This window comes from Oryza sativa, chromosome 3 (assembly GCF_034140825.1).
Source record: "Oryza sativa Japonica Group chromosome 3, ASM3414082v1".
Taxonomy (NCBI): Eukaryota; Viridiplantae; Streptophyta; class Magnoliopsida; order Poales; family Poaceae; genus Oryza; species Oryza sativa.
The window spans coordinates 33,502,865-33,526,058 of NC_089037.1; the positions used below are offsets into that span (position 1 = coordinate 33,502,865).

The 23,194-nt window shown below is 41.7% G+C and overlaps 3 protein-coding genes across 10 annotated transcripts; 1 reads left to right on the plus strand and 2 right to left on the minus strand.

Annotated features, from left to right (window-relative positions):
* The first annotated feature begins 1,046 nt into the window (after window positions 1-1,046).
* On the plus strand, window positions 1,047-4,791 carry LOC4334332 (uncharacterized). Of its 6 annotated transcripts, XR_010740137.1 has the most exons (11): window positions 1,047-1,172; window positions 1,284-1,383; window positions 1,483-1,663; window positions 2,096-2,168; window positions 2,264-2,443; window positions 3,089-3,186; window positions 3,614-3,711; window positions 3,796-3,969; window positions 4,055-4,238; window positions 4,312-4,370; window positions 4,454-4,791. XR_010740137.1 is itself a non-coding variant. In XM_066308758.1 (10 exons), the coding sequence occupies exons 1-9, from the start codon at window positions 1,109-1,111 to the stop codon at window positions 4,233-4,235; spliced, it is 1,149 nt and encodes a 382-aa protein (XP_066164855.1). In that variant the 5' UTR covers window positions 1,047-1,108; the 3' UTR covers window positions 4,236-4,238; window positions 4,312-4,431. The 6 variants fall into 6 exon arrangements, 2 of the variants coding, with proteins under 2 accessions (XP_066164855.1, XP_015629823.1); XR_010740139.1 differs by lacking the exon at window positions 4,454-4,791 and having other exon boundaries at window positions 3,800-3,969; window positions 4,312-4,431; XR_010740140.1 differs by lacking the exon at window positions 4,454-4,791 and having other exon boundaries at window positions 3,822-3,969; window positions 4,312-4,431.
* Window positions 4,792-9,581: 4,790 nt separating this feature from the next.
* On the minus strand, window positions 9,582-11,415 carry LOC4334333 (patatin-like protein 3). Its single transcript, XM_015774332.3, has 3 exons — window positions 10,376-11,415; window positions 10,187-10,249; window positions 9,582-10,088 (listed from the first exon to the last, which is right to left on the minus strand). Exons 1-3 carry the CDS (start codon window positions 11,342-11,344, stop codon window positions 9,732-9,734), a joined length of 1,389 nt encoding a protein of 462 aa, XP_015629818.1. The 5' UTR covers window positions 11,345-11,415; the 3' UTR covers window positions 9,582-9,731.
* An 8,260-nt stretch (window positions 11,416-19,675) lies between these two features.
* LOC4334334 (protein ARV 2) lies at window positions 19,676-23,110 on the minus strand. 3 transcript variants are annotated; one of them, XM_015774348.3, is made up of 10 exons: window positions 22,945-23,110; window positions 22,619-22,770; window positions 22,474-22,521; window positions 22,243-22,332; window positions 21,711-21,756; window positions 21,542-21,624; window positions 21,362-21,456; window positions 21,086-21,152; window positions 20,926-21,001; window positions 19,676-20,206 (listed from the first exon to the last, which is right to left on the minus strand). In XM_015774348.3, the coding sequence occupies exons 2-10, from the start codon at window positions 22,730-22,732 to the stop codon at window positions 20,109-20,111; spliced, it is 717 nt and encodes a 238-aa protein (XP_015629834.1). In that variant the 5' UTR covers window positions 22,733-22,770; window positions 22,945-23,110; the 3' UTR covers window positions 19,676-20,108. The 3 variants fall into 3 exon arrangements, with proteins under 3 accessions (XP_015629834.1, XP_015629835.1, XP_015629831.1); XM_015774349.3 differs by having other exon boundaries at window positions 22,619-22,773; XM_015774345.3 differs by having other exon boundaries at window positions 22,619-22,813.
* Window positions 23,111-23,194: the final 84 nt, after the last annotated feature.

The window sequence follows — 23,194 nt, forward strand, 5'->3', positions numbered from 1 at the left end:
CTCGAGGAGGAAGGCTACCCTGTTGTCGACTACGAGTCAGACCTTCAGACCGCCATGTCGACAACAGTTAGATAGGCTACCCCACATATTGTACTGGTGTGATTATAGTGAATAAAGAGCAATACCGGCTTCGGCCAACAGGATGTAGGGTTATTACCTGACAATTCAGGGGCCCAAACCTGCATAAAAATCCTCGTCCCCATTTCTTTTACCTCAGTCTCGCGTATATCCTAGCACCGACGATCCCCATACTGTCCAAATACCGTAGTCGAGACATCAAACGTCGACATAATTCAAATTCAAATTTGAATCGGGTCTGTAAACTTTTGACTTATAAACTTTGGATCTATAAACTTTAGGTGTATAAACATTAGATGTATAGAAATATGATATATAGAAAATATTTGAATTCAAATTCAAATTTGAAACGAGTATATAAAATTTTGACTTATAAACTTTAGATCTATAAACTTTAGGTCTATAAACTTTAGATGTATAGAAATACTATATATAAAAAAAATATTTGAATTCAAATTCAAATTTGAATCGGATATATAAACTTTTGACTTATAAACTTTTGGTCTCTAAACTTTAGATGTATAAACTTTAGGTGTATAAACTTTAGGTGTATAAATTTACTAAAATAAGAAAATAATGCGGTGCCAAAAATGAAAACCAGGTGGAGGGGTGGTGGGAGGGAGGGGGGAGGGGATCGATCGCTGATCCATCCCCAGGGCGATCGATCGCCAAACAGGATTTCCGCTTCTTAGTGACCTAAAAGCAAATGTTGTAAAATAAACTTTGATAACAAAAAAAACTCTAAAATCAACTTTAAATTTAAGATTAAAAATTCAAATTTTGGTTTGGCTGATAAGTATAAGTATAAGCATGAGCGAAAAGATTAGTCCAGAAGACTTGGACCTTATGGGCCAAATTCAGTTGCTGGGCCGGATGGAGAAGAGCCCAGAAAAGCGAGGGGTCCACGAGACGCCACGTCGACGCCGCAGCGCGCAATCTCTTCACCGCGGAAGCAGCCAAGCCCTCCCGCCTCGATCGGAAAAGCTCTCCATTCTCCGCACCGCACCCCGTCGCCGGGAAGCCTCGAACAATGAGCGCCGCCGCCGCCGCCGCAGCCGCCTCGGCTGCCAATGTCGCCGTCATCGGGGGCGGAAGTAAGCAGACGCAGCCCATTCCAATCCCTCATCCTCTCTCTCTGATCCGATTGCTCCCGTTTGAACTGACCCGTACCTGCGATCCCCTTTTTGGTTTGTCCACCGATGCAGTATCGGGCGCTGTATGCGCGTCGCTGCTGGCCGCGCGCGGCGTGGCGGTGACGCTCTTCGACTCCGGCCGCGGGGCCGGTGGCCGCATGGCGCAGCGGAGGTGCTCGACCAATTTACTGCCCGGGCCGCGTGTGTTGGTTCCGCGCTGATCGGTGCTGTTATTTTTTCCACCCCATTTTGCTGGTTTGTGTGGGCGCAGGGAGGTGATGGAGGACGGCACGGAGCTGCGATTCGACCACGGCGCGCCATACTTCACCGTGAGCAACGACGAGGTTGCTCGGGTCGTGAGCGGGTGGGAGGCGCGGGGGCTCGTCGCCGAGTGGAAGGCCATGTTCGCGTGCTTCGATCGGGAGGCCGGCAAATTCACTGATTTCGAGAAGGTTCTAGGCTTCGAAACCCTCCCATAGTTGAGGCTTCAACTTGAACATGTCACGTATCTAGTGGTAGCATGACTGTGGGAATTGGGATAGTTTACTGGTGAACCCCTTAACTGAATGTCTGAATGCAGAATGCAGTAGGTTGCACTTGGAATAGTAAGCCATCTTTCTGCTGCCAAATCTACTCATCACTGAATATATAATGTGCAGTACTCTAAAAATTTAGTGGATAGATCGAACTACCGTTACTCACATGTTCAGAATCAACTTAACCTGTGATGTCTCTGATGTTGATGGTACTATTGTAGTGCTGATCCTTATCAAAAGATGGAGTTGGGGGTGGATTAGAATGATATGTAGTCTTATGTATCTGCACCGCTTAAAATGATACTTTCTACTTACTAACATAAGCTTTCTGGCATTATATTCGCACAGGAGGGAACAATTAAGAAGTATGTGGGAGTGCCAGGCATGAACTCAATATGCAAATCACTTTGTCTAGAGGATGGTTAGACTTACTTTGTAGCATTATGAGTTTATGACTCTTCAGTACCAGCAATCTAGAACTTGCTGCTCATACATGCTATCTCTTGTGCCTGTTAGGTGTGGTGGCCAAATTTGGTGTCACCATTGGCAGGATGGACTGGATTCAAGATAGGAGTTCATGGTTACTGGCTAGTTTGGATGGGAGAGATCTTGGCCATTTTGATTATGTTGTAGCAACCGATAAGAATATAGCATCACCAAGATTTTCTGGGCTAACTGGAAGACCACCGCCTCTTGGTTCGTTTTATTCTATTATCTTCATAATATGCACTACCATAACACAAGTTTCAAAATAATGGGTTTATGAACTTATGTTATGTTTTGAAAGACAATATTGTACAATAGTTTTTTTTAGCAAATTATATTGATCAGGAGGTCTAGCACTACAATTAATTAAAGAAAATATTCTTTCACCATAAATTCTTTGTTCTAATTTTTCTGACGGTTTATGGTAACCAGGATAACCATATTTATCTTTGATTAGAAAAATAACTCTTGTTTTCTATAACTTAATTTTATCATTGTCTGTATCTTAAGATTTCTACATTTGTTTAAAATGTAGTAATAGATTGACAAAATAGTGAAGACAGTAAGAAAATGCTCCTATATGAATCTATGCCTGCCTCCTTATGGAAGATTGTTCCTTTTTTCCTTTTAAAGAATATGGTTTTGCAGCTACCATGTCCAAACAATAAGTTGACAGCAAGAAAATGCACATTTAATGAAGGGTACAATGCAGGTTACTTAATGTCAAAATAAACCGGTGTTTGATTGGACTCATGTAGGATACATTGTACCATTGTTCCTAATTACACAGAACAGCGGTATTTTTATGATATCTCAGCTGAATGTCTGAGCAGTTGCATTATTTTTCCTTCTCAGATTTGTCATTGCTTCCACAATTGTCAATGATGATTCAGGATATCCCTGTTCGCCCCTGTTTTGCTCTTATGTTAGCATTCTCAGAGCCTTTGACTAAGGTATATGCAACCTACATGTTAGCCATTCATGTAACTCCAGATCATCACCATTCCCCTCACTTGTTCTTCCACTTACCTATTTTATGATGAAATTTCCATGGCAAGTTTGTAACACACTTCATTCTTATCAGTTATTACAATGCATTTCTACTTGCTATTATGTTAAGTTGAATAGGATTCCATTATCTTTTATCAGTTGTCACAGCACATTTCTGCCTGCTATCAGTTATCACAATACATTTAGATGGAACCATTTGCTGAGAAAAAAATAAATTCCTAAATAGCATAGCACTAAAGGGATCTTCAATCGCCCTTATTATTCACATAATCTAATCAATCCTGCAAGTTGTCTATTATATGATGCTTGGAAAATTTTGTAGTTTTCATTCAGTCAGTTTATTCTTCTGTCCCATGATATTTCAATCAGGTACCTGTTCAAGGTTTCTCATTCAATAATTCTGACTACCTAAGCTGGGCCTTTTGTGATAGTAGCAAGCCAGGACGTGCTCATGTACCGCTTAACAGGTGTGTATTTATTTTGAGACTTTTGTACACACTGAAGATCTTTTGCTGTGTTGTGGTTCATTTTCATTAACTCTGTGTATTCAGTCAGTCTTGGGTATTGCATTCGACAGCTGAGTATGCTTCAAAGGTAATCAATAATATTGGTCCACGGAAACCTTCAGCTGATGCCCTTGCTAAAGTGGCAGAGGAATTGCTCAAAGAATTTCAGGCTACAGGATTGAACATACCACAGCCAATCTTTATGAAAGCCCACAGATGGTCAGTATTCTAGGTTGAAATCTTACCCAATTATTGATGCCATATTCCGTCGACATTGCTAGTTTTCATGTTAAACAAAATGCAGGGGCAGTGCTTTCCCAGCCATCGCTATAAGTGGAGACGACAAGTGTGTTTGGGATAAGAGCATGAAATTGGCTATTTGCGGAGATTTTTGCACAAGTCCAAGTGTGGAAGGAGCAGTCCTTAGTGGCATGAGAGGAGCCTCCAAAATACTACGGTGTTTAAACTTTCCGTCAGGGTTGTGACTTGTGAGTTGTGGCTAACCTCCTACAATTCTTCCATTTCCTCCTTGGTTTGTATTTATGTGCATCCACTTTACAGAAACAGTTAATCAAACCCCAACTGAGAGTTGAGGGCCATATTGTTTACCGACCAATTAGGTATGAAATAAGAAATCAGTACCGATGGCAATGTTATTTTTTATGAAGTTTATTTGCTTTATTATCTATTCCATGTCATATAGAAAAGCCAGGTTCCACTGGAAGTGCTGTTTCTCTGTTGGCCTACTATGCCTTGGACTAAAACACACTAACTACAAGTCTAGGTTGTCTGCCAGACAGAACCTTGTATGAGTGCACAAGATGAAATGCATGATGGATATTGTAAAGAAGCCATACACCAACCACTCCTGTTATCTGGTTGTGTATCATGGAATGTCACCAAATATTACTAGGGGGTTAGGGAACATGCTTGTCATGCAAGTGATGTAGCAGAATAGCCTTTGGAGAATGCTTGCTGAACATATTAATTTGACAGAAATGAAGGAACAATAGTTATAATTGATCAAGATTTGTTCTGTCAGTTGGTCTCAATCTCAATTCGGTGATACTTTATACAGATATGTGGAAATGTCTGCATACCCTTTATATTGGATTCTACTTCCTAAAAGTTCAGAAGTCTAACTGTAGCACATTCAAGGTGACATGATTATAATACGGTCATGTAATGCTTGAAATGTGAGTTTAAATATACTTTACAGTTACAATTTTAAATCCCATTTCATTGAGGACAAAGTTTTGCACTCCAACAATTTCTTAGCATCAGGAAAGGCTATGATTTTTGTGGTCCATAGGTCCTGTAAGGACCATCATATCTTTAAACTGTCATATTTAGATATTCCTTATAGCTTTTTTGTGTTCAAGTCTTCTACCCTTGCAATGATATCAGATGCTGCCCAGCGACCTAATATAATAAATGTCTAAGTGCACTGTTGGGAGAAATCTTTTCCAACCAGACTTCATATTCTTATAGCTTTGTTTTTAATCTAATTTGCCCAACAGAGCAACTTTCAGTTTAGTTTGGTAGTGTCTACTGATGTATTTTGGTACAATATGTGCTCTATTGTGAGTGAATAAATAGGTTAGTAAATTCACACTACTATTTGGAGCTAGAAATGCTCAAAGCAATTGTATCGCTGCACATAATGGTTCCACATCTTCAACAGAAACAGGTACGATTTTCAGTTTAAAAGAAGGCTTTGCATGGTTTGTTCCCTATGTAATCATTTCAATTATCTGTTGCATATTCTCTGAGTTCATCTTATTAGCCTTTACATTCCTATATCCTTGCATCCACCTTTTCCTTTTCTTGTTGAAGAATTTTGGGTTTGTCCCACAGGAAATTTTCATGTGCAAATTGGTCACCCTTCATGAGCATCTGTGAAAAAGGTAAGAGAATATAGCCTTATCATTCTCCATTTTTTCAAGGTATTAACTGTCACATTGAAAGGGTATATAAACTATATATAGTTCTTAAGACTATAAGCACCCACAAATTTCTTTCAGTTCAATGATTATGAGATTGGCAATAACCCAAATATGCGTATACATCTTCTGTGAGCTACTACAGAGTACTTTTCAGAGTAGCTTTTTTTTTTGTTTAGTCTAGGCCATACTTACCTGATAAATCTATACCTGGGCCTGTTTCTTTTTTTTTTTCATTCTATGAGAAAAATCCCCTTTTACTCTTGTTTCCCAGGCCCCTCTCCTGTTGTCATATATTACCAAAACAATGCCTCTTTCTCTTGAAGATGCAGTGAACTGCATCTACGACTCTGTTATATATGTCAATGAGGTTGCAAATTCATAGTAGGAAAATGCATTTGGCTATAGCTATATTTTGCATCTTTATTTATGCCAATTCAAATGCTATATAAGATATATATTGCACACCTATAGAAGTATTGCTTGCGTCAATAGTACTATACAATAATCAATACAACACATATCTTTTTCTTTAAAACTTCCATTGATTAAAACAATCTAATCGGCTGCGAGTTAGGTATAGGCAGTCTGCATGCGTTGCTCGTGCGCTATGCAGACTGATTGTTCTTGCAGGTGAGCAGCACATTTTCTGAAAGCTTCATCCAGGGTCCCAACTGAATCGAAGTACGCTACGCTGCTCACAACAGTCACAGCAGATGCATGGTCCTGGCATGGTGGCGTACGTGTGGCCACCCAATCATATATATCTATCAACCTGTCAAGTAAGCAGTCATTTTCCATTCATTTGATGCAGCAATATCCGTATCTTGTGTATTTATTTTGGATGTAAAATATGGAAGCATTTTATTCTCTTGCTCGTGTTTTGTGCTTCTTCAGAGTTTACCATTTATTTTTGGTAGTTAGGACGATCCGTCATTTGAATTTCAGACTTCAAGAAATTTCTCCATCGACTAATCATAAAAAAGAAGGAACGATCCATTGACTATTAATAAATGATGACTATAACGCAACTTTTATCCATTTCACAATTTATAACCTTGATGCTATGGCAACTACATACTTCAGCAGCTTAGCTACTTGAAAATAGCAGGCCAGTACAAAATGGAAGAGAACAACCAGAGAGCCAAATAAAAGCATGAGCATGAACAGTTTTTCCTTTGTCTGTATTGACGAATTTCGTTACAGAGATGCAGGATAGGATTCCCTAGACAAACACTGCAGGTCTAATTTGTCTATGTATATAACTTCATTAAGAAAACAAACTATAAGATCGTCTATGACAAAGCAACAAACATTAAAAATCTCCACTACTGTAGCCAAACATGTGACTAAAGATCCTAGACCCCTAAATAACCCGTCATTCTGACTCCCCAGAGTAAACTATAACAGAGGGGACGAAGCTGGTAACTGCTAACTAACCTTACCCAGGGCGGTTTTTTTCTACTTACAATAGTTAATCACTCCTCTTTCCAAGAAATCGCTTTGCAAACGTGGTTCGATCATCTTTTTTGTGCAAAAGGAGCGAGATTAGATCCAACTCTTCAAGTTGCAAGTTGTTGCATGGCTGATGAGTGATGGCTCCATTACTTCATCCCTGGGTAGAGACTAGAGAGATTCTTGGCTACTTGCATAGTTGCATTTACAAACACAAACAAGCCATAGCAGATTTATGTACTAGTAATGCTACACGTGTGACCTATGTACCTATGCATGCATGAAAATGGAATCCAAAGCAAGCAGCAGGGAGGGAGGGGGACAAGACTATAGTGTGGGCATGCAGTACTCAAAGCCTCAGCTGTACTAACTGGGAGTGTCTGGTCCTCCCAGTGAATGCCTGAATGGTGCAGTGAATGGTGATACCGAGCTCATGCCATCTGGTGCACAAGTGCTGGTTTCTCATCAGTGATCTATCTTCACACTGTAGCATGCAGTACAAATTACTGCTTTGATCTTTGGAAAAAGGCTGGTTGGTGTGGCTGGAGTGAAATTTTATATTCCCTCCTTTGTCTTAGGCATTGTCCTGACTCCTGAGTAGTACCTGTTTATCACCCCCTGGAGCTACTTTTGCACCACCAGCACTACTTTGTAGCCTGTAAGTTGTAACCTAGATCATTATGCTTTATGCATGCCTATTTACCTACTAGTATGGTCTGGTGCTGTTTACATGATGGTTTATCAACATTGCTGTTAGGCCACTCCATCATAGAAGGGGACAGTATATGTAGGTCCGATCTGTGGTGTCTGGTAAAATATACAGTAGCCCATGCACTCAGTTAATAAGCTACTCTTAACATGACCTAAATGCTCATTACTTGGGATTTAGGATCAGCTCAGTCCCCCACACCACATGAATAACAAAGTAAGACATCCAATCCTTCAACCCAAGTTGAACATGTGTTTCCTGACATCAATATATACATGCATTCTGATACAATCCCTGTTTTCTGTGATCTTTTCATTTGCACTATATCTTTTGATGGGTGGAATCAATGGTGTGACGCCTCTTGCAGGAGAGTATATATATGAGGCAAATCACATTTGAAGACAAATTTGCTGGATTTGGAGCATCTCAAGCCATAACCGATGCCCAGCTCGGCAGCTCTCCAGGCCTCCACGTTGCATGAAGAGTGCCACCTATTTCGACGGATCAAAGAATACATCACCAGCCCGTCAACACGCGCACCTCGGATTTGGTGTTTTTACTTAAAGTGAGTTAAGCTGCATGCTTCTTGCAGTCGCAGATCCGGGTCCGGCCTGCCCAGAACCTGTCTCTCCGCTGCGTTAAAGGAGTAATTAGCATACTCCCTCCGTGTTCGTAAATAAAGTCGTTTAGAACAATATTTAAGTTAAATCTTGATAATATAAATCATAAATAACTCTCAAGTTGTTGAGTTTGAAAATATAAAAATTATATGAATAGATTTGTCTTAAAAAATACTTTCATAAAAATATACATATATCACTTTTCAATAAATATTTTTATAGAAATAAGAAATCAAAGTTGTGTTTTGGAGACCGTTTCGCTGTCCTAAATAACTTTCTTTATTAGTATGGAGGGAGTACTGCTCCTCTGTTGGGCCTACAGGTAATCATGGATTTACCATTTTTCACACCCTCGTAGCTTCTGAAATACAAGAATTCTAGTACTATTTGAATTCTATAGTCAGTTTCATTTGCGTAGGAAATAACTATTGCTTTTCTGGAATATGATTAGCATTTGTTCCCTCTGGGTACAGAGAAGAAAAGAGAAATCCATTTTGCATCGAAAATCTAGACATCAATATCTCCATGACGTCTCATTCATTTCTATAGTTCTATCACATGGTAAACATTGTGAAGTTGACCGATCATGAATGAGTTTTGCATTGGATTGTGTGATAGCAGTAAATGCAAATAGCCAGATTTTATGCATGTTACTACTAATTTACATTGCCAGACAAGTTCTACCCTACCCACACTGAAATTCTCCGTGCATCAACGGGGAACGGGGTCATCACGCTAGATGTGTGAGCAACTACGTTCTATTTATTTTCTTTTGTTGGAAACTTGCGACTTGCGAGCAACTACTGTTCTGGAATCTGGAGTCTGAAGCTTGCAACTTGCAACAGCTCAGGAGTGTACCTTTTGTATTGCCTGTTGAAATTCTGACAGTACAGGCCAAGTACAATTTCTTAGAATTGTTTCATTAAATCTAGCACTTTGTTTCAGTGATCTGATCTTCTTTTTAATTAAATATATTATTATTTGCCTTGAGTTTCTTTGATTGCAGGTTGCAGCTATCACTACTAGCAGTACTTAACTTGATTCTACAGCTTTTAGTCAACTTACCAGCTCTCCATTAAGCATCCTAGGATTTAGAGGGAGATTAAAAAAAAAAACAGGCATGTCCTACGTACAGATCACGGCAAGCATGCACATTTTTGTTACTCTGCATTTACAAAATTCAGCCAAAAATAAGGGGAGAGAATCAATACATCGGAAGCACATTTCGCTTGCCACGCACGCACGTCTACAGGTCTACAGGATGGTGGTGAACATCTGGCTGACCAGGTTCGAGTACGACGTCGGCGGCGGCGTGTGGCCATCGGCGGCGGCCGCCGTCGCCGGCGCCGACTCCGACGGCTGCTGCTTGACGACGGCGGGGGCGAGCGCGCCGGCCGTCCTCCGGCGATCCCGCTCCTTGACGAGCTCGTGCGCGAACCACTCCAGCTTCTCGGCGTTCGTCTGCTCCGCCAGCTTCTTCCCCCGGAACAGCACCGACTCCACGTTCTTCTGCGACAGCATCTCCTCCGCCACGCCCCACCCCGCGCCATCGCCGCCGCCGCCGCCGCCGCATCTCATCCCTCCTCGGCTCGCCCGCGGCGACCCCATCGCCTGCAAGATCAAAGACACCAATGGAGATGGAGATTGATCAAGCTAAAGCAAACGCAAAGATATCATGGTGGTATAGTGATGGCTGTGAGTTCTCTGACCTGTATACGGATGTAGTTGTTTGTCCTATTATGTCCGAACGCCATGGCCACTGCTTGATCCACCTGGAGTCAAGGATGCGTCGGGGAGAAGGCGTTAGCCAAGGGAGCACGAAGAACAAGAATGCATGCGAGAAAGGAAGAAGAGGACCACACAGAGAGACACACTGGATGGATTGTTTTTTTCTGTACCATGTCGGCGACGCCTTCGGCGGCGATCCTGACGATCTCGGATGTCGAGGCGGCGGCGCCACCGGTGGGGCGGTTGTCGCACTCGCCGCTGCCGATGGAGATGACCAGGAGGTCCTCGACGCCGGCGGCGAGAGGGAACTCGCGCTTGTTGTTGAGCACGTGGGTGATGGCCGCCGCCGTGGGGTTGCCGAGCGCGAGGCCGCCGCCGACGGCCGCGATGCGGGTGGCGCCGTCGGAGGACCGCACCTCCACCGCCGACGCCGAGCCGTCCGACCCGGCGCAGGTGGCGGCGCACACGTCGCGGAGGCGGAAGTCGTACGCCGCCGTCTCGACGGCGTCGGCGCGGGAGAAGAGGAACGGCCCCGCCGACGCGAGGTCGTAGCACGGCACCAGCACCGGCCGCACCGTGTCCCGCAGCGTCAGGTCGCCGAACACCTTCCGGAACGCGGCGCCGGGGCGGCGGAACAGCGCGCGGATGCCACCGGCGGCGCCGCCGCCGCCGCCGCCGGACCACCCTCGCCGCAGGCTCCTCATGAGGAACGCCAGCGCGTCCTCGGCGGAGAACATCGGCCGCCCATCCCCGCCGCGCGCGACCAGCATCGCCGCGAGCACGCCGCCGGCGCCGGAGCCAGCAGCGACATCGAAGAAATCCGCCAGCCTCGCCGTCTCATCCCCGGTCCGCCGCCGCAGCGACGCCTCCAAGCTCACCAGCGCCGCGCCGGCGAGCAGCCCATCCGCCGCCCGCCCACCCCCATCAATCGACAGCACGCACACCTTGCCACGCTCCACCACCGCCGGGCCTCTCGCCAGAGTCCCCTTCACCGCCCCCTGCGGCTCGTCGCCGCCGCTGAAGACGAGCTTGGGATCATCGTAACCGAACAAGAACTTGCTCTCGAGAATGGAGAAGATCTCGTAGGTGAGCTTGTCCACGTCGAGCTGCCCGGCGGCGGCGGCGGCGGCCGGCTCCATCGCCGGCGAGGGGAGGGGAGGAGGGGTTTTGCGCGTCGACGTGCGGAGCGCGTGTGGGCGATCGATCGAGCGAGCAGTTGGTAGCACGTACGGGTAGGATTTATAGAGGCGGGATGAGAGGATGAGTGGAGTTGGGTTCGTGGCGTTGACTGACACACTCACCGGTGCGGCGGCGAGGTAACGATATGACCCTGGCTGGGCTTAATTACTCGAGTTTCGTCGTCTCGTGTAGTTAAGTGTGTAACTCGTGCGTCGAGTCAAGAATTGGATCCGGGTATTTGGGTGGTAAATTGGTGATTGAGGAGTATTAATTGGCTGATTTGGTTCAATAAGGGCATGTTTGGATTAGTGCTAATTTGTGCCATGCCAATATTTTAGTAGCTTCATGATAGTATTTGGATTGGCTAAATAGTAATAAATCTACTCTATGGCACTACCAACATTTTGGTAGGGCCTCAAACCAAATCAGCCCTAAATCTTGCGAATTTTGGCCGTTTGATCGACATCAAGATTCGTGCACTAGGTCACCAGTAGTTGAACTTTTCTTTTTAGAACTCCAGTGGTTGAACTAGAAATTTAATCCATGGGATCAATTACTGTTTGTATTTTAGGACCCTTTGAATTGGAGGAAAAATATAGTAATTTTAGAGGATTTTAATCCTATAGGAAATTTTCCTATAAAGCCCTTTGAAATAAAGGATTGAATCCTTCACAATCCTTTAAAATTCCTATGGAATGGACAATCCTATAGAGATTTTGGAGAAAATTTAGCAAGAGCTTCAACCTCTTGGTAACTTTTCTTTGAGTCTATCTCTCTCATCCAATTCCTGCGTTTTTCATGCGGCTCAATTAAACGGTCATTTCTATATTTTTTCTGCGTTTTACAATCCTCTGCTTTACATTTACATTCCTATCAAAATCCTACGTTTTTCCTATTCCTACGTTTTCTCAATCCTGCGATTCAAAGAGGCCCTTAGTGGGGTCATTTCTCTAAGGGATTAGCTATATAACTTTTGACCATTTTTTGGATGAAAAACTTTTACATGTAATTATGGTATAATTATAGTTACAATGTAACTGGCATAAAACTGATTGGAATCGTGTCATTGCTTGGTTGGTGAGGGACCCAAGCATGCACACTTGAGATCGTGGGTTCAATCCATACATCCGGGAAATGATACAGAACGGTAGCACGTTTGGACATTTCTCATTATTTAACACGATATCGTCCTATAGTATTTTCCATTATTTAGCAAATCCGTTTCTCTAATTGTGGTTTGCGGGGAAAAAGAAGGGACCTTGGATAGTTGTTAAACCCTTGGGCAGTCCAATTGACCAGCCAACCAATTCAAAACCCGGACCGCTATCTTTTACGTCAGGCATCCAAACAGTTCGAAGCAATGCCGATTTGTGGCGATAACCGTCAGTGGTATATAGTTATATACACACTGTGTTCAGATTTTAGGATTGGGAACCCAATCTTCCCGCACGGAAAACAGAGCGGTCCATTAGCGTATGATTAATTAAGTATTTGCTATTTTTTTTAAAAAAATAAATTAATTTGATTTTTTAAGCAACTTTTATATAGAAACTTTTTATAAAAAATACACCGTTTAACAATTTGAAAAACGTGCACGTGGAAAATGAGAGGGAGGTGTCGGGAATTTGGAGTTCCAAACACAGCCAATCGCCATTGGTTCAAGCCGAACCGACAGTAATGAGCTGATAATGCATGGTCGTGTGCTACTAGTATGGTGACCAAAAATCATTCAGGAAGCCATGACAGCTTCGACGTTTGGTAGGATTTTGGATTGGGGGGATGAATTTGTCACGGATACGATGGACACATTCGGAAGGGAGGAGGTATCAAGAACAGAATGATTTGGTGGTCATGCATGGATCTACACCAAAAAGAGGTGAGCCGCCAGCAAATTAAAGCTGGGGCATGGTCCAGACTCGAGAGGGAGGTGAGAATGTGAGGATGCGGCGTCAAGAGAAGCTGAGGAGGTTCACGGAATTTACTTCATCCGGTTCATAATTATTGATGTTTCCAATATAACATAATCTTTAAAATATATTTTTATTATAGTGTATATAGTAAATAATTAATTTTACTTTGTTATAGTCCTTTGTAAGATAAATCAATATATGTTGCTTTATTATTTTTTAAAAAATAATTAATAGTCAAAGTTATAAAATTTAACCCAACGTTTCGAAACGTCGAGAATGTGCATATTGCATGCATATATATGCAACAAGTTATACATATGGTGCGCCTACGTGATGCCCGTGGATGGTGGACGCAGACACGCAGTCGCGCAGCTAGGGGATTGCTAGAGGGTGCCAACACCCCCCATCTGAACACCACCACCACACCCAACTGTTTTTACTCTATATTAAGATTAACTAAAATAAGTATTTATCTAGTTTATTTGTGTAGCTTGAAATTATTATCAGCTTAGTTAGTTAGTAAGTCTAAAAACATTAGCAAGAAACATGATCTACAAAATTAGTTTGTGATTTCTCATCTTTTTCAAAGTAAAATAGATTATACTTATTTGTGAGATTATTCAATAGTTTACATTAAAAGAATTTAGCAATAAATTAAAGACTAGTTTCAAACTTTGGATGATATTATTAAAGGGCTAAAATTCCAGTTTTTTAAAGGATTAGTTTAAACATTGGTTGTTATTGAGAGTAACTATTTGACCCTTTTTTTACTATCAATATTAATATTGGTTATTCATTCTCAACTCTTATGGCTTACCCTCACCGACATCCTCCTAATCTCAAATCCTGGCTTCGCCTCTGGGTGGACGTCACTCCGATCCATTGCTGGAGATAATTGGTTGATTTTTTTTTAGTAAATTACACTTTGGTCCACCTTTTATTACCCAAGTTTCAATTTGGACCACCCTTAAACCTATATTTTCAATTTAGACTGGGTAAATTTACTATTGTTGCGGTTTGGACTACCATGAACAACTTTTCTCGTCATGTTTAACTTCCCTTTCGGCAAACATATGAACCATATATAGAGGAGATCGGCCGTATATTAGAGCTGATGTGTTTAAGATCGTTGATTGCATGAGAAAAAAAATCGTTCGTGGTGGTCCAAATCGTAACAATGGTAAATTTATCCGATCCAAAGTGAAAAGATATGTTTAAGTGTGGTCCAAAGTGAAACTTAGGTAATAAAATATGGCCCAAAGCATAACTTAGGTAATAAAACTATAATTGGTTGATTCCATCCGTCAATTCCAAAGACAACGTGCGCAATGCACCCGGCCGATCGATTCATGGTGCTCTGGTTGAGCGAAACAATTCATGCCTCTCTGCCAGGATTATCTGAACCACTTTGCCAATGCCATACATGTTTTTTTTGAAAAGAAGCCAATGCCATACAGATCACCTCAATAGATACCCGTATGGTCGTAATAGCTAGCGTAGTATCCTTTCGTTGTAAAATGAATAAATTTAATATAAAATATGATATATTCTTAATACTACAAATCTTAAGAAGTTTATATCATTCGTATCTTTATTATGTTTGTCTATTTTAAAGTGAAGGGATTACGTAGTTGGCAGTGCTGCGTACGTACGTGGTTGCTCCTCCCGGTATACGTATGTGCATGTGTCCTAGTACGAGAGCCAGACCAAACAGCCACACAGGTACAAGCCGATTCATATGCAACGCAACGTACTCCCTCCGTTTCACGATGAAAGTTATTTTAGTATTTCACACATTCATAACTAGAATAATTTTAACTGTGAAACAGAAAAAGTAATATGCAAACCTTTTGCTCACACAGTCACACATGCATGCATGCAGATACGGACGCGGACGGATGCGATCGAGCGGTACACGCAGGTGCAGACGCCGGGGGCACGGGGTGTACGGCTCATATGCGTGCTTGCCGGGGCGGCCGGGGACATCGCCGGCCCGCCCCGATCAGGACGCGTCGGCGCGCCCTCCGCCGCCGCCGGGCCACCACACTCGCCGTGCCAATGCCTCCTGGGCCCAGTGGACGCATAGGATATGTGAAAACCACGCAGATGCCTATTGTAATATCCCCAGATGCACTTGATAGCGGTGATAGAAAGTGCTTGTCATTTTAACCCCGAGGTACTCTGTTCAATTCCCAATTAATTACACGATTGTAATTATTTGATAATTAAGTTCCTCCTTGGTTATCTTTTTTTCTTATAGTAGTACTTTTGTTTAAGAATATAAGCATTTTTAAGCTAATATTAAGAAAAAAATAATTAACGAGTAGAGGTAAGATAGAAAAGAAATTAAATGACGGGTGATTAACGGAATGGTATTAGAAATTTCTACAGTTTAGAACAAGATTTAAATACCAGAATTTCTTATATTCTGCCTACTGAGGGAGTACTAGGGTGTGTTTAGTTCACACCAAACTTTTCATTACATCACATCACATCACATCCAAAACTTTTCTACACACAAAAACTCTCAATTTTTTTTCCAAACTAACAACTTTCCCCAAACTTCTCCCCAATTTCAGAAACTAAACACGAGTAGTACATGGCTGCATGCGTGGACTGATATCAACGTGACAATATGCCGGTATCCTATGGTCACTGCACGCACGTACACTTTATAGCAACCGGTAGATCGATCGATCCACAGACCGGGGAATATATCACGTCGTCGATCCTGCTCCTGCATTGGCCGGGGTAGATATATAATTGCAAGAATATATAATTATAAGCATGCATCAGCTACGAACAATCCACTACTGTATTTACTTTTCGTCGATTTGCCAACGATCGATTAAATTATTTCAGATGGGGGCAATCACCCGTGGGGTGCTGGGGAAATCTGCTGCTGCTTGGTTGATACCTAGAGGCTGTGGCTTCCTAAAGCCTAGAGAAAAAAACATCTGCATGCATGGCCCCATGTCCACAAAGTATAAAAGAAAAAAACGAAGAGAAAAAAGCAAACCCCTTGCATTTTTTTTCCTTTTCTTTTGGCGAGGAAGAGCTAGGTAAGGCCTTGGAAACAATTTGGTCACTAAACCAGCTAGAATCTAAATAAAGTGTGTAATTTCTTAGCTAACGCCTTCTTGTTAATAGTTTATTTTTGTCTGAATTCATTTTTTTTAACACACTCATATACACAAACACGCATACTTGTCTTTATAAACGTACACATGCACACCTTATGCAGTGATTGGTTCTTATAATCTTCTCAATTATTGTTTGAGAAGGTGGAGATTATGGGAAAGCTTTTCTTTTTTACTTGAGTGGTACACTCGTTTCATGTGTCACTCAAAAAGTCATAAAAAATTAAAACAATTTGATCAGTATGTAATATATTACTTCGTAAACATACAAATTTAAATTCGACTTACATGAGTTGAAACACAAATGATAAATGTGGCTATCAAACGTGCGTAACTTTTATAGTTGATATTTGTTGTTTCTTTTCCAAATTATATAAGTCGAATTTGACCTTATATGTTTGTGTAGTGATATCTATTTTATAAAAAAACATTTTTGTAACATTTTGAAAGATATGCATGAAACGAGTGTATGTCTACTTGAGTTACACAAATCATTTTCAGAGATTACAGTAGAAACTGTACCTGATATAAGCTCATCCAAACAAGGTTTAACACATAAATGGGACGGCCGGTGGCTGGTCACTGGTAGGCTGTAGGCCATCTGGTGACACAGTGACTTCTTGCAACTAACTGGGCCGTGAATTCTGTCTAAAATAACTGTAACTTTCTATGTAATGGGCCGTAGGTGTCAATAACTATCACGAGATAGCGTGTCCCCCTATCATTTTGGGGCCTAGCTAAGATCAATTTCCTAGTTAATATGCATGACAAGTACTAGTTATGTATTGTTAGGGCGTCAAATCCGAGTGACTGTACATGGACAACACTGGGAACAAAGGTATCACCAGTCTATGAATCCCATTTGCTCCAATGAAGATCTCAGAGTCCTACTTAATTGCATCCCTTTTAATGATTAATCAGCATTGGACTTCTCCTACCAATTAAGATGTGATTAATTAGTTCTCTTGATGTGTGTTGGCTAAGCGCGTCTTGGCGTGTTGTGTTTCGACCTAATTAAGGATTTTAGAGGCATCGATATGATCGATCTCGTGTCATGGGAAATTAGACGCAGCTAGGTGGTGGTTGGGGCGCACATTTAGCAGCAAAAGCTTCCTATTAGCTATATAAGTGTAAGCTAGCACGGGTGCTTGACCAACTTTGTTCCCCAGTCTAATGCTTAATCTTTCTAGCATGTCAACGTCAGCTAAATTTATGGTTAATTAATGTTGTCAGATTCATTTTATGACATCTTTCCCCTCTCTGTTTACCTAGGAGTATATCATTGGTGTCAAGAGATAGAAATTTAAATCAGGAAGCTAAAAATATTAATGTTTATGCTGCTTATTTTGCCATCCAATTAAAAATTAAAAATTCAAATTATTGGTTTGCAAATGAAATAACGATATTGATTTGGGATTGTATTGTGGATCAGTTTGGAAGCTTTGAGTCTGGTTTCTTAATGTTGCAATGGCCCAAATTAAAATAGAGTAGGTCCGGTACAACCAGTGATGGCCCTGAAATCTACATGACAGGACAAGGAATTTTCTGGTCAGATTTCATATATTGCAGTGCAATCATGCACAAGGAAGAATTCTTTGAAGCTAAGGTTGGGTGCACAAGATGATTAATAGCCGTTGATCATGTAATTTGGTGACTCGGTTGAAGAGAGCCACATTCCATGGCCACTAAATTTTGCTTGACTTACGGTCTAAAGATAAAATATTCTTCAGACAAAGAACTCAAAATCCCGCGTTGATCATAAGTAGTCACCGTCTCAAAAAAGAAAAAAAAAAGTTGAGGCACACTGATTAGGCTCAACTCCATATTATAATTCCACTTCTTGTTGGAAGATGATGAAAGGTGACAGCACTAGCTATAGTAGTAGATGATAAGAAAGTTACACAACACGAAGGTCAAGGGAGGATATAAGAGTATTATGTCTTGACAAGTATCTTTCATAAAGTTTTAGATTATATTATTTATTTTACTCACCTTGTTTCTTGATACGATTCGCCGCTAGCTACTCATTGCTACTGTAGAATTTAAGCTTTGTTAGTTAGCTTTAGGGAACGTTTGGTGTGTGACATATGTGAGTGTAGGTTCTCATAGCTGCTAAGGAAATCTGACGTAACACGTAACGCATTGATGTGCTTAAGCTCACTAATTAAGTTGTAGCACCCGAATCCATAATTATTGCAACATTCGTCAAAAGTTGCGGAGATTAATTAGTTGCAACTTCTTTTACTAACTACAGTGATCATTTCAACAAATATTAAACAGCTAAAAGAAAGCCTTGATGATGCTTCATCTATTTCTTCTTATTTGCTGGCCGCTTGCCTCAAGCACACAAATTCTGAACTTTCTTGTTCCAACTACACATTAATAAAAAAATTACTAAAAGTACAACGATTTCAGCAAAAAAAAAAAACAAGAAATCTATTTCTCGTGTCTTAATTCTTGACTTGGTCTAGTTTTCATCGCAATAGATAGTGTGCTCCTTATCCTAAAAATTAGTGTGTTATTTGTCCTAATCCTAAAAATGATGGTGTGAGAGGAGCTTGTTTAAAGTGGAGGCTCCACAGAAGACTGAAGCAAACACGACCAAAGCTACCACACATTCACACTAAACAAGTGCGCACGTACTCCACTTGTTAATTTCAGTGGTGCCGGCCGCGATGATCGCAACCCAACCGATAATGCGATGCTTTACACAAGCAGATTAGCGCAAATTACGTACAAAAGTGTGAGTTTTTTAAATTCCGGGGAAAAGTGTAATTTTGTTTAAGCAAACTTTGTGCCCCGTCTACTCGATACATCATCTTGTATGTATCATGAGCAGGGTGAACGAATTATAATAGTTCTCGCCTCAGTGCAGGTGATTAACAAAACTGTGGATTAGGAGGCAGATTGCATATTTGTTGGAGCTGTTTGGTGTTAGTGCAGATAAGCATTTGGTGGTGGCGAAGCAGCAAAAGGAAGGGAAGGAGCACAGGAAAAGAGGGACATGTTCAATTCAAGAAGGTTCAGAGCACTGAAGAACAAAACTCTTGAACTGAGACCCTGCTGCTGCCTAACTTGTTAAGAGTAATATTCAGACTCTTGAACTGAAACTCTGCTGCAGCCTAACTTGTTAAGAGTAATATTCAGAACCTTATTCTGTATGTTGTATGTATTCGTATCATTATATTGCAAATGGAACAAAGGGAACATACCTCTTCAGAAGCCACCGTTACAATCATCAGAAGGTGAACAGGCCCTTTCATTGCGTACTTCGCTGAACAGGAGCAGCAGCAGCTACTGCGTTGGGCATATAAGTACAAGAAAATAGACCAGCCATAAAGTAATGTACTGTCCCCAGTTAGATGGGGAAACTAGGAGAGGATTGCTCAACATCTCGTACAAAAGGCCTAAGAGACACTCCAGTTGCAACTCACAGGAACAGTGTGTATCATAGTCAGTGAGTGCATTGCAAATGATCACATTTGGTTTCATCAGAGCAAGCTCATCAAAGCGGCACAGTATGCCTAGATGCTGCATAAACTGGGGAGTACAGCTACCTACACGGGGCTTGATGGACGCAAGAAGCATGGCGGGTGGTCCTGAATCCTGATGAATTTGGGGGGCACCACGAGCTACAGGGAGCTTGATGGATGCAGGAAGCACGGCGGTTGGGTTCATGGCGCCCCGAGAAGCCATCGCTCAGTCAGGTATCTTGCTGCGTGCGCTCCAAAGCAGACTCCGAAGCAATGGGCCTTTGAAAACTCCGTCACAACTGCAAAAGAAACAGGAACATTGTGATCATCAATAGTATGAGCTATGTATTAGGTTCCTATTCATCAAAGAACATCCCTGTCAGTACTTTTTTCTAGAAAGAGAAGGGTGCATCGATATATTAATGCTTCAGAACGATGAACCTGTTTGTATTTAGGTTATCTATCCAGAATTCAAATATGAAGTATCGGAGTGATAAACGCACTATACTATTGATTCTGTATTGGACTTGCAGCTTATTTCAAAGAAAAATCTAGAAGATGGAAACAATAAAGCTGAGGCATCTATCAATCAATTATGTGTGATACGGTGGGATGTGCAAAACCTCAATTATTTGATGCAGATGTTTGGTAATCAATATGATCCAATCACTGGAGATTGTGACAACAGAGGTGCCCTTTTCACCCTAGTATTGTATAGTAGTGCTTGTGGAAGGACTGCAGAGTTACTAGGATTCTGTAATTCAGTGCCAGTTCACACAACATACATAAAGTAATGACACTAAAATCTACGATTTCCAGCTTTTCTACATGCTTTTCAACACAGCTACATTCAATGACCAGGGATGCTGCATAAGTTCTATATACCCAATGGAGGGAACATGAATGTTACTGGAGTGGGAGCACAAGAAAAAGGAACAGCTAAACAACATTGATACAACAGTTTAAATTGTCATAAACAAAGACGAGAATTATCCGAGGAAAGAAAATGTGCACTTACCTCTCAGTGCTACAGTATTTGAAGAGAGAACAGAAATTTCAACAAAGAATATAACAGATGACGGAAACTCCCAAACCTGCAAAATTTGATGATGAACGTGAAAGGAAATAAAAAAGTCAAATAAAACTTAGAAATAAATCATCACAAAAATCTTCTATACCATCATTGCCATGAGAAATAACTTGAAGTAGCTTGAAATGATGACGGCTAACAGAACCTCCCTATACCTGAGAAATGACAAAGTAAGCGCAACTGTTAACCCATGACACATTTAATGTGAAATTCTGATATGGTTTCATCTTCTACAACAGAAGTGTACTATTACAGAATCCCTACTGGTTGCATAATTCCAATTGAGAATACACCAATTCATTTGCGCGTAATGAACTACCAACAAATGTAATTGAAATTTCCACATCACAGGTATTCAATGTACCTTCTAATATCAAAAGATAGTTTTAGGATAAATTGCACTTCCAGGAATAACATGGTCATAAATACGATGTTCCCTAACAATGCATCGCCCAGAACCTGAAGAATAATAGACACCGGATACATTACTAAGGTAATGAGCAGCAGAAACATAGAACTTCTCAATGCAGTCAACTTTAATTACCTTGCTGCAATTGAGAATCGCTGAGAATATGTTTATGGAAGAATCCCCATCAGCTATGTTGCCTCTTGAAAAAGATATTCTGACTTACATAGTTAAGGGGTGCTTAAGTTGAATATATACATAAAAAAAACCAAAATTGAAGATGAACATTTATAAATAGAATGGATACATGCATCAAGAACAAGATGCGTCAGAATGGACAACACCAGTACTCCCTGAAAAGAACAAAAATCAGGAACATAGGAAAATGTAACTCTTGAGTCTTGACATACCCCATTAAACAAATTCAAAATATCAGGGAATAACGGCTAATGGAACTACCATAAGGTGACAGAAAGTTATTACAAAAACGTTACCAAACTATGCAGTTATAACTTGAATGAATAGAAAACTGTGTATTCCATGGGATTGGCTATTTTAAACTATTGTCAGATGGACTGACAAGGCATAAATGGCTAAAGATATCATGTAATACAGAACATAGACACCAAGAATATACTAACTAACAAGCAGATCTAAGACAGATGAAGCTAATAATTCTTGAGCAGCATGACAGACAGACAGGACAGAGTACAGGTAAAACTAGGAAGAAGCATTGTTGAAGAAAACGGAAGTAAACATCAAAAGAGCTGAGCCCACCTCCTTTTTCATTTTAACTAAAAGTAGCATGTGAACGAGTTTGAATACCATATGATTCCCACCTTGTCAAGTGATGAATAAATCCTCAACTTATTAAATAGAAGATGACGATATGCTCTTGTCTTGTGTAGAATCAGATCAATCAAGATTATCTACGAAAAAAAAGAAAGAATAGTTAAATGCTCAACTCAATGCATCAGTTCAGCAGTAAATAAACTGCATATGTGATGCAAACAATCGGATCACACAAGTATGGCGAGAAATTCGATATCATCACTGCTAGATTAACGCACCATGAACTCGCACTCGATGTAGGGATCAGCAACAGCCTTGCAGGTATCCTGCACAAGAACAGGGCATCCAAACTTAAACAGATTACACGCACATGACAAAAAGGATTTACACATGCCCAATCAACAACACTAGTCCCTCTCTTACGCATTTCATCAAACGGATGTTGCCCGGGGAGTACTGCATGTAGAGCGTCTTCACACGCCGGCCACAGCCGACGCAGCGCGGCCGCTCCTCTTCTCCTTCCTTGGCGTCTCCCATCAAAGCCGAAATGCCCAACCCCAACAAGGAATCGATCCCTGCTGTTCAATCGGGGGACAGGCAGATGACCACCCAAAATAGCTTAATCAAGATAGCAAAAAGTTAAACCGCGCAACGCCAGGTCAAAGCACGGGAGCGGAGGCGGATCTGGAACGGCGAAAAGATCGCCGGAGCACGGGGGGAAACGAACAAGAAGAGGCAACGTCGCGTACCTGCGGCGAGAGCCCCGACAGGGGAACCGCCTTACCCCCGTGCGGCCGCGGCGGGTCAGGGAGCCGGGGGCGGCGCCGCCGGTCGCCGGGCTGCGGCTGCGGCGGCGGCTGGGGTGGCGTCGCGTCGTCGGTGAGCTTCGCCGGCGACGAGACGAGACGAGGACACAGCTCTCTTCTGGTGGGCTTTAGCCACATACAAACAAATGGGCCCAATTGCAAGCCCAATGGGCCGAGAAAAAAGCCCATCGTC

Coding starts and splice junctions, on each gene's coding strand:
- LOC4334332 (XM_015774337.3), top strand. CDS start 1,109: ATGAGCGCCGCCGCCGCCGCCGCAGCCGCCTCGGCTGCCAATGTCGCC. Junction 1,384..1,482: donor GGCCGCATGGCGCAGCGGAG/GTGCTCGACCAA, acceptor GTGTGGGCGCAG/GGAGGTGATGGAGGACGGCA. Junction 3,187..3,613: donor TCTCAGAGCCTTTGACTAAG/GTATATGCAACC, acceptor TATTTCAATCAG/GTACCTGTTCAAGGTTTCTC.
- LOC4334333 (XM_015774332.3), bottom strand. CDS start 11,344: ATGGAGCCGGCCGCCGCCGCCGCCGCCGGGCAGCTCGACGTGGACAAG. Junction 10,250..10,375: donor CCGAAGGCGTCGCCGACATG/GTACAGAAAAAA, acceptor CCTTGACTCCAG/GTGGATCAAGCAGTGGCCAT. Junction 10,089..10,186: donor ACAACTACATCCGTATACAG/GTCAGAGAACTC, acceptor TTGATCTTGCAG/GCGATGGGGTCGCCGCGGGC.
- LOC4334334 (XM_015774348.3), bottom strand. CDS start 22,732: ATGGGAGACGCCAAGGAAGGAGAAGAGGAGCGGCCGCGCTGCGTCGGC. Junction 21,457..21,541: donor CGATTCTCAATTGCAGCAAG/GTAATTAAAGTT, acceptor ATTATTCTTCAG/GTTCTGGGCGATGCATTGTT. Junction 20,207..20,925: donor AAATACTGTAGCACTGAGAG/GTAAGTGCACAT, acceptor TTTCTTTTGCAG/TTGTGACGGAGTTTTCAAAG.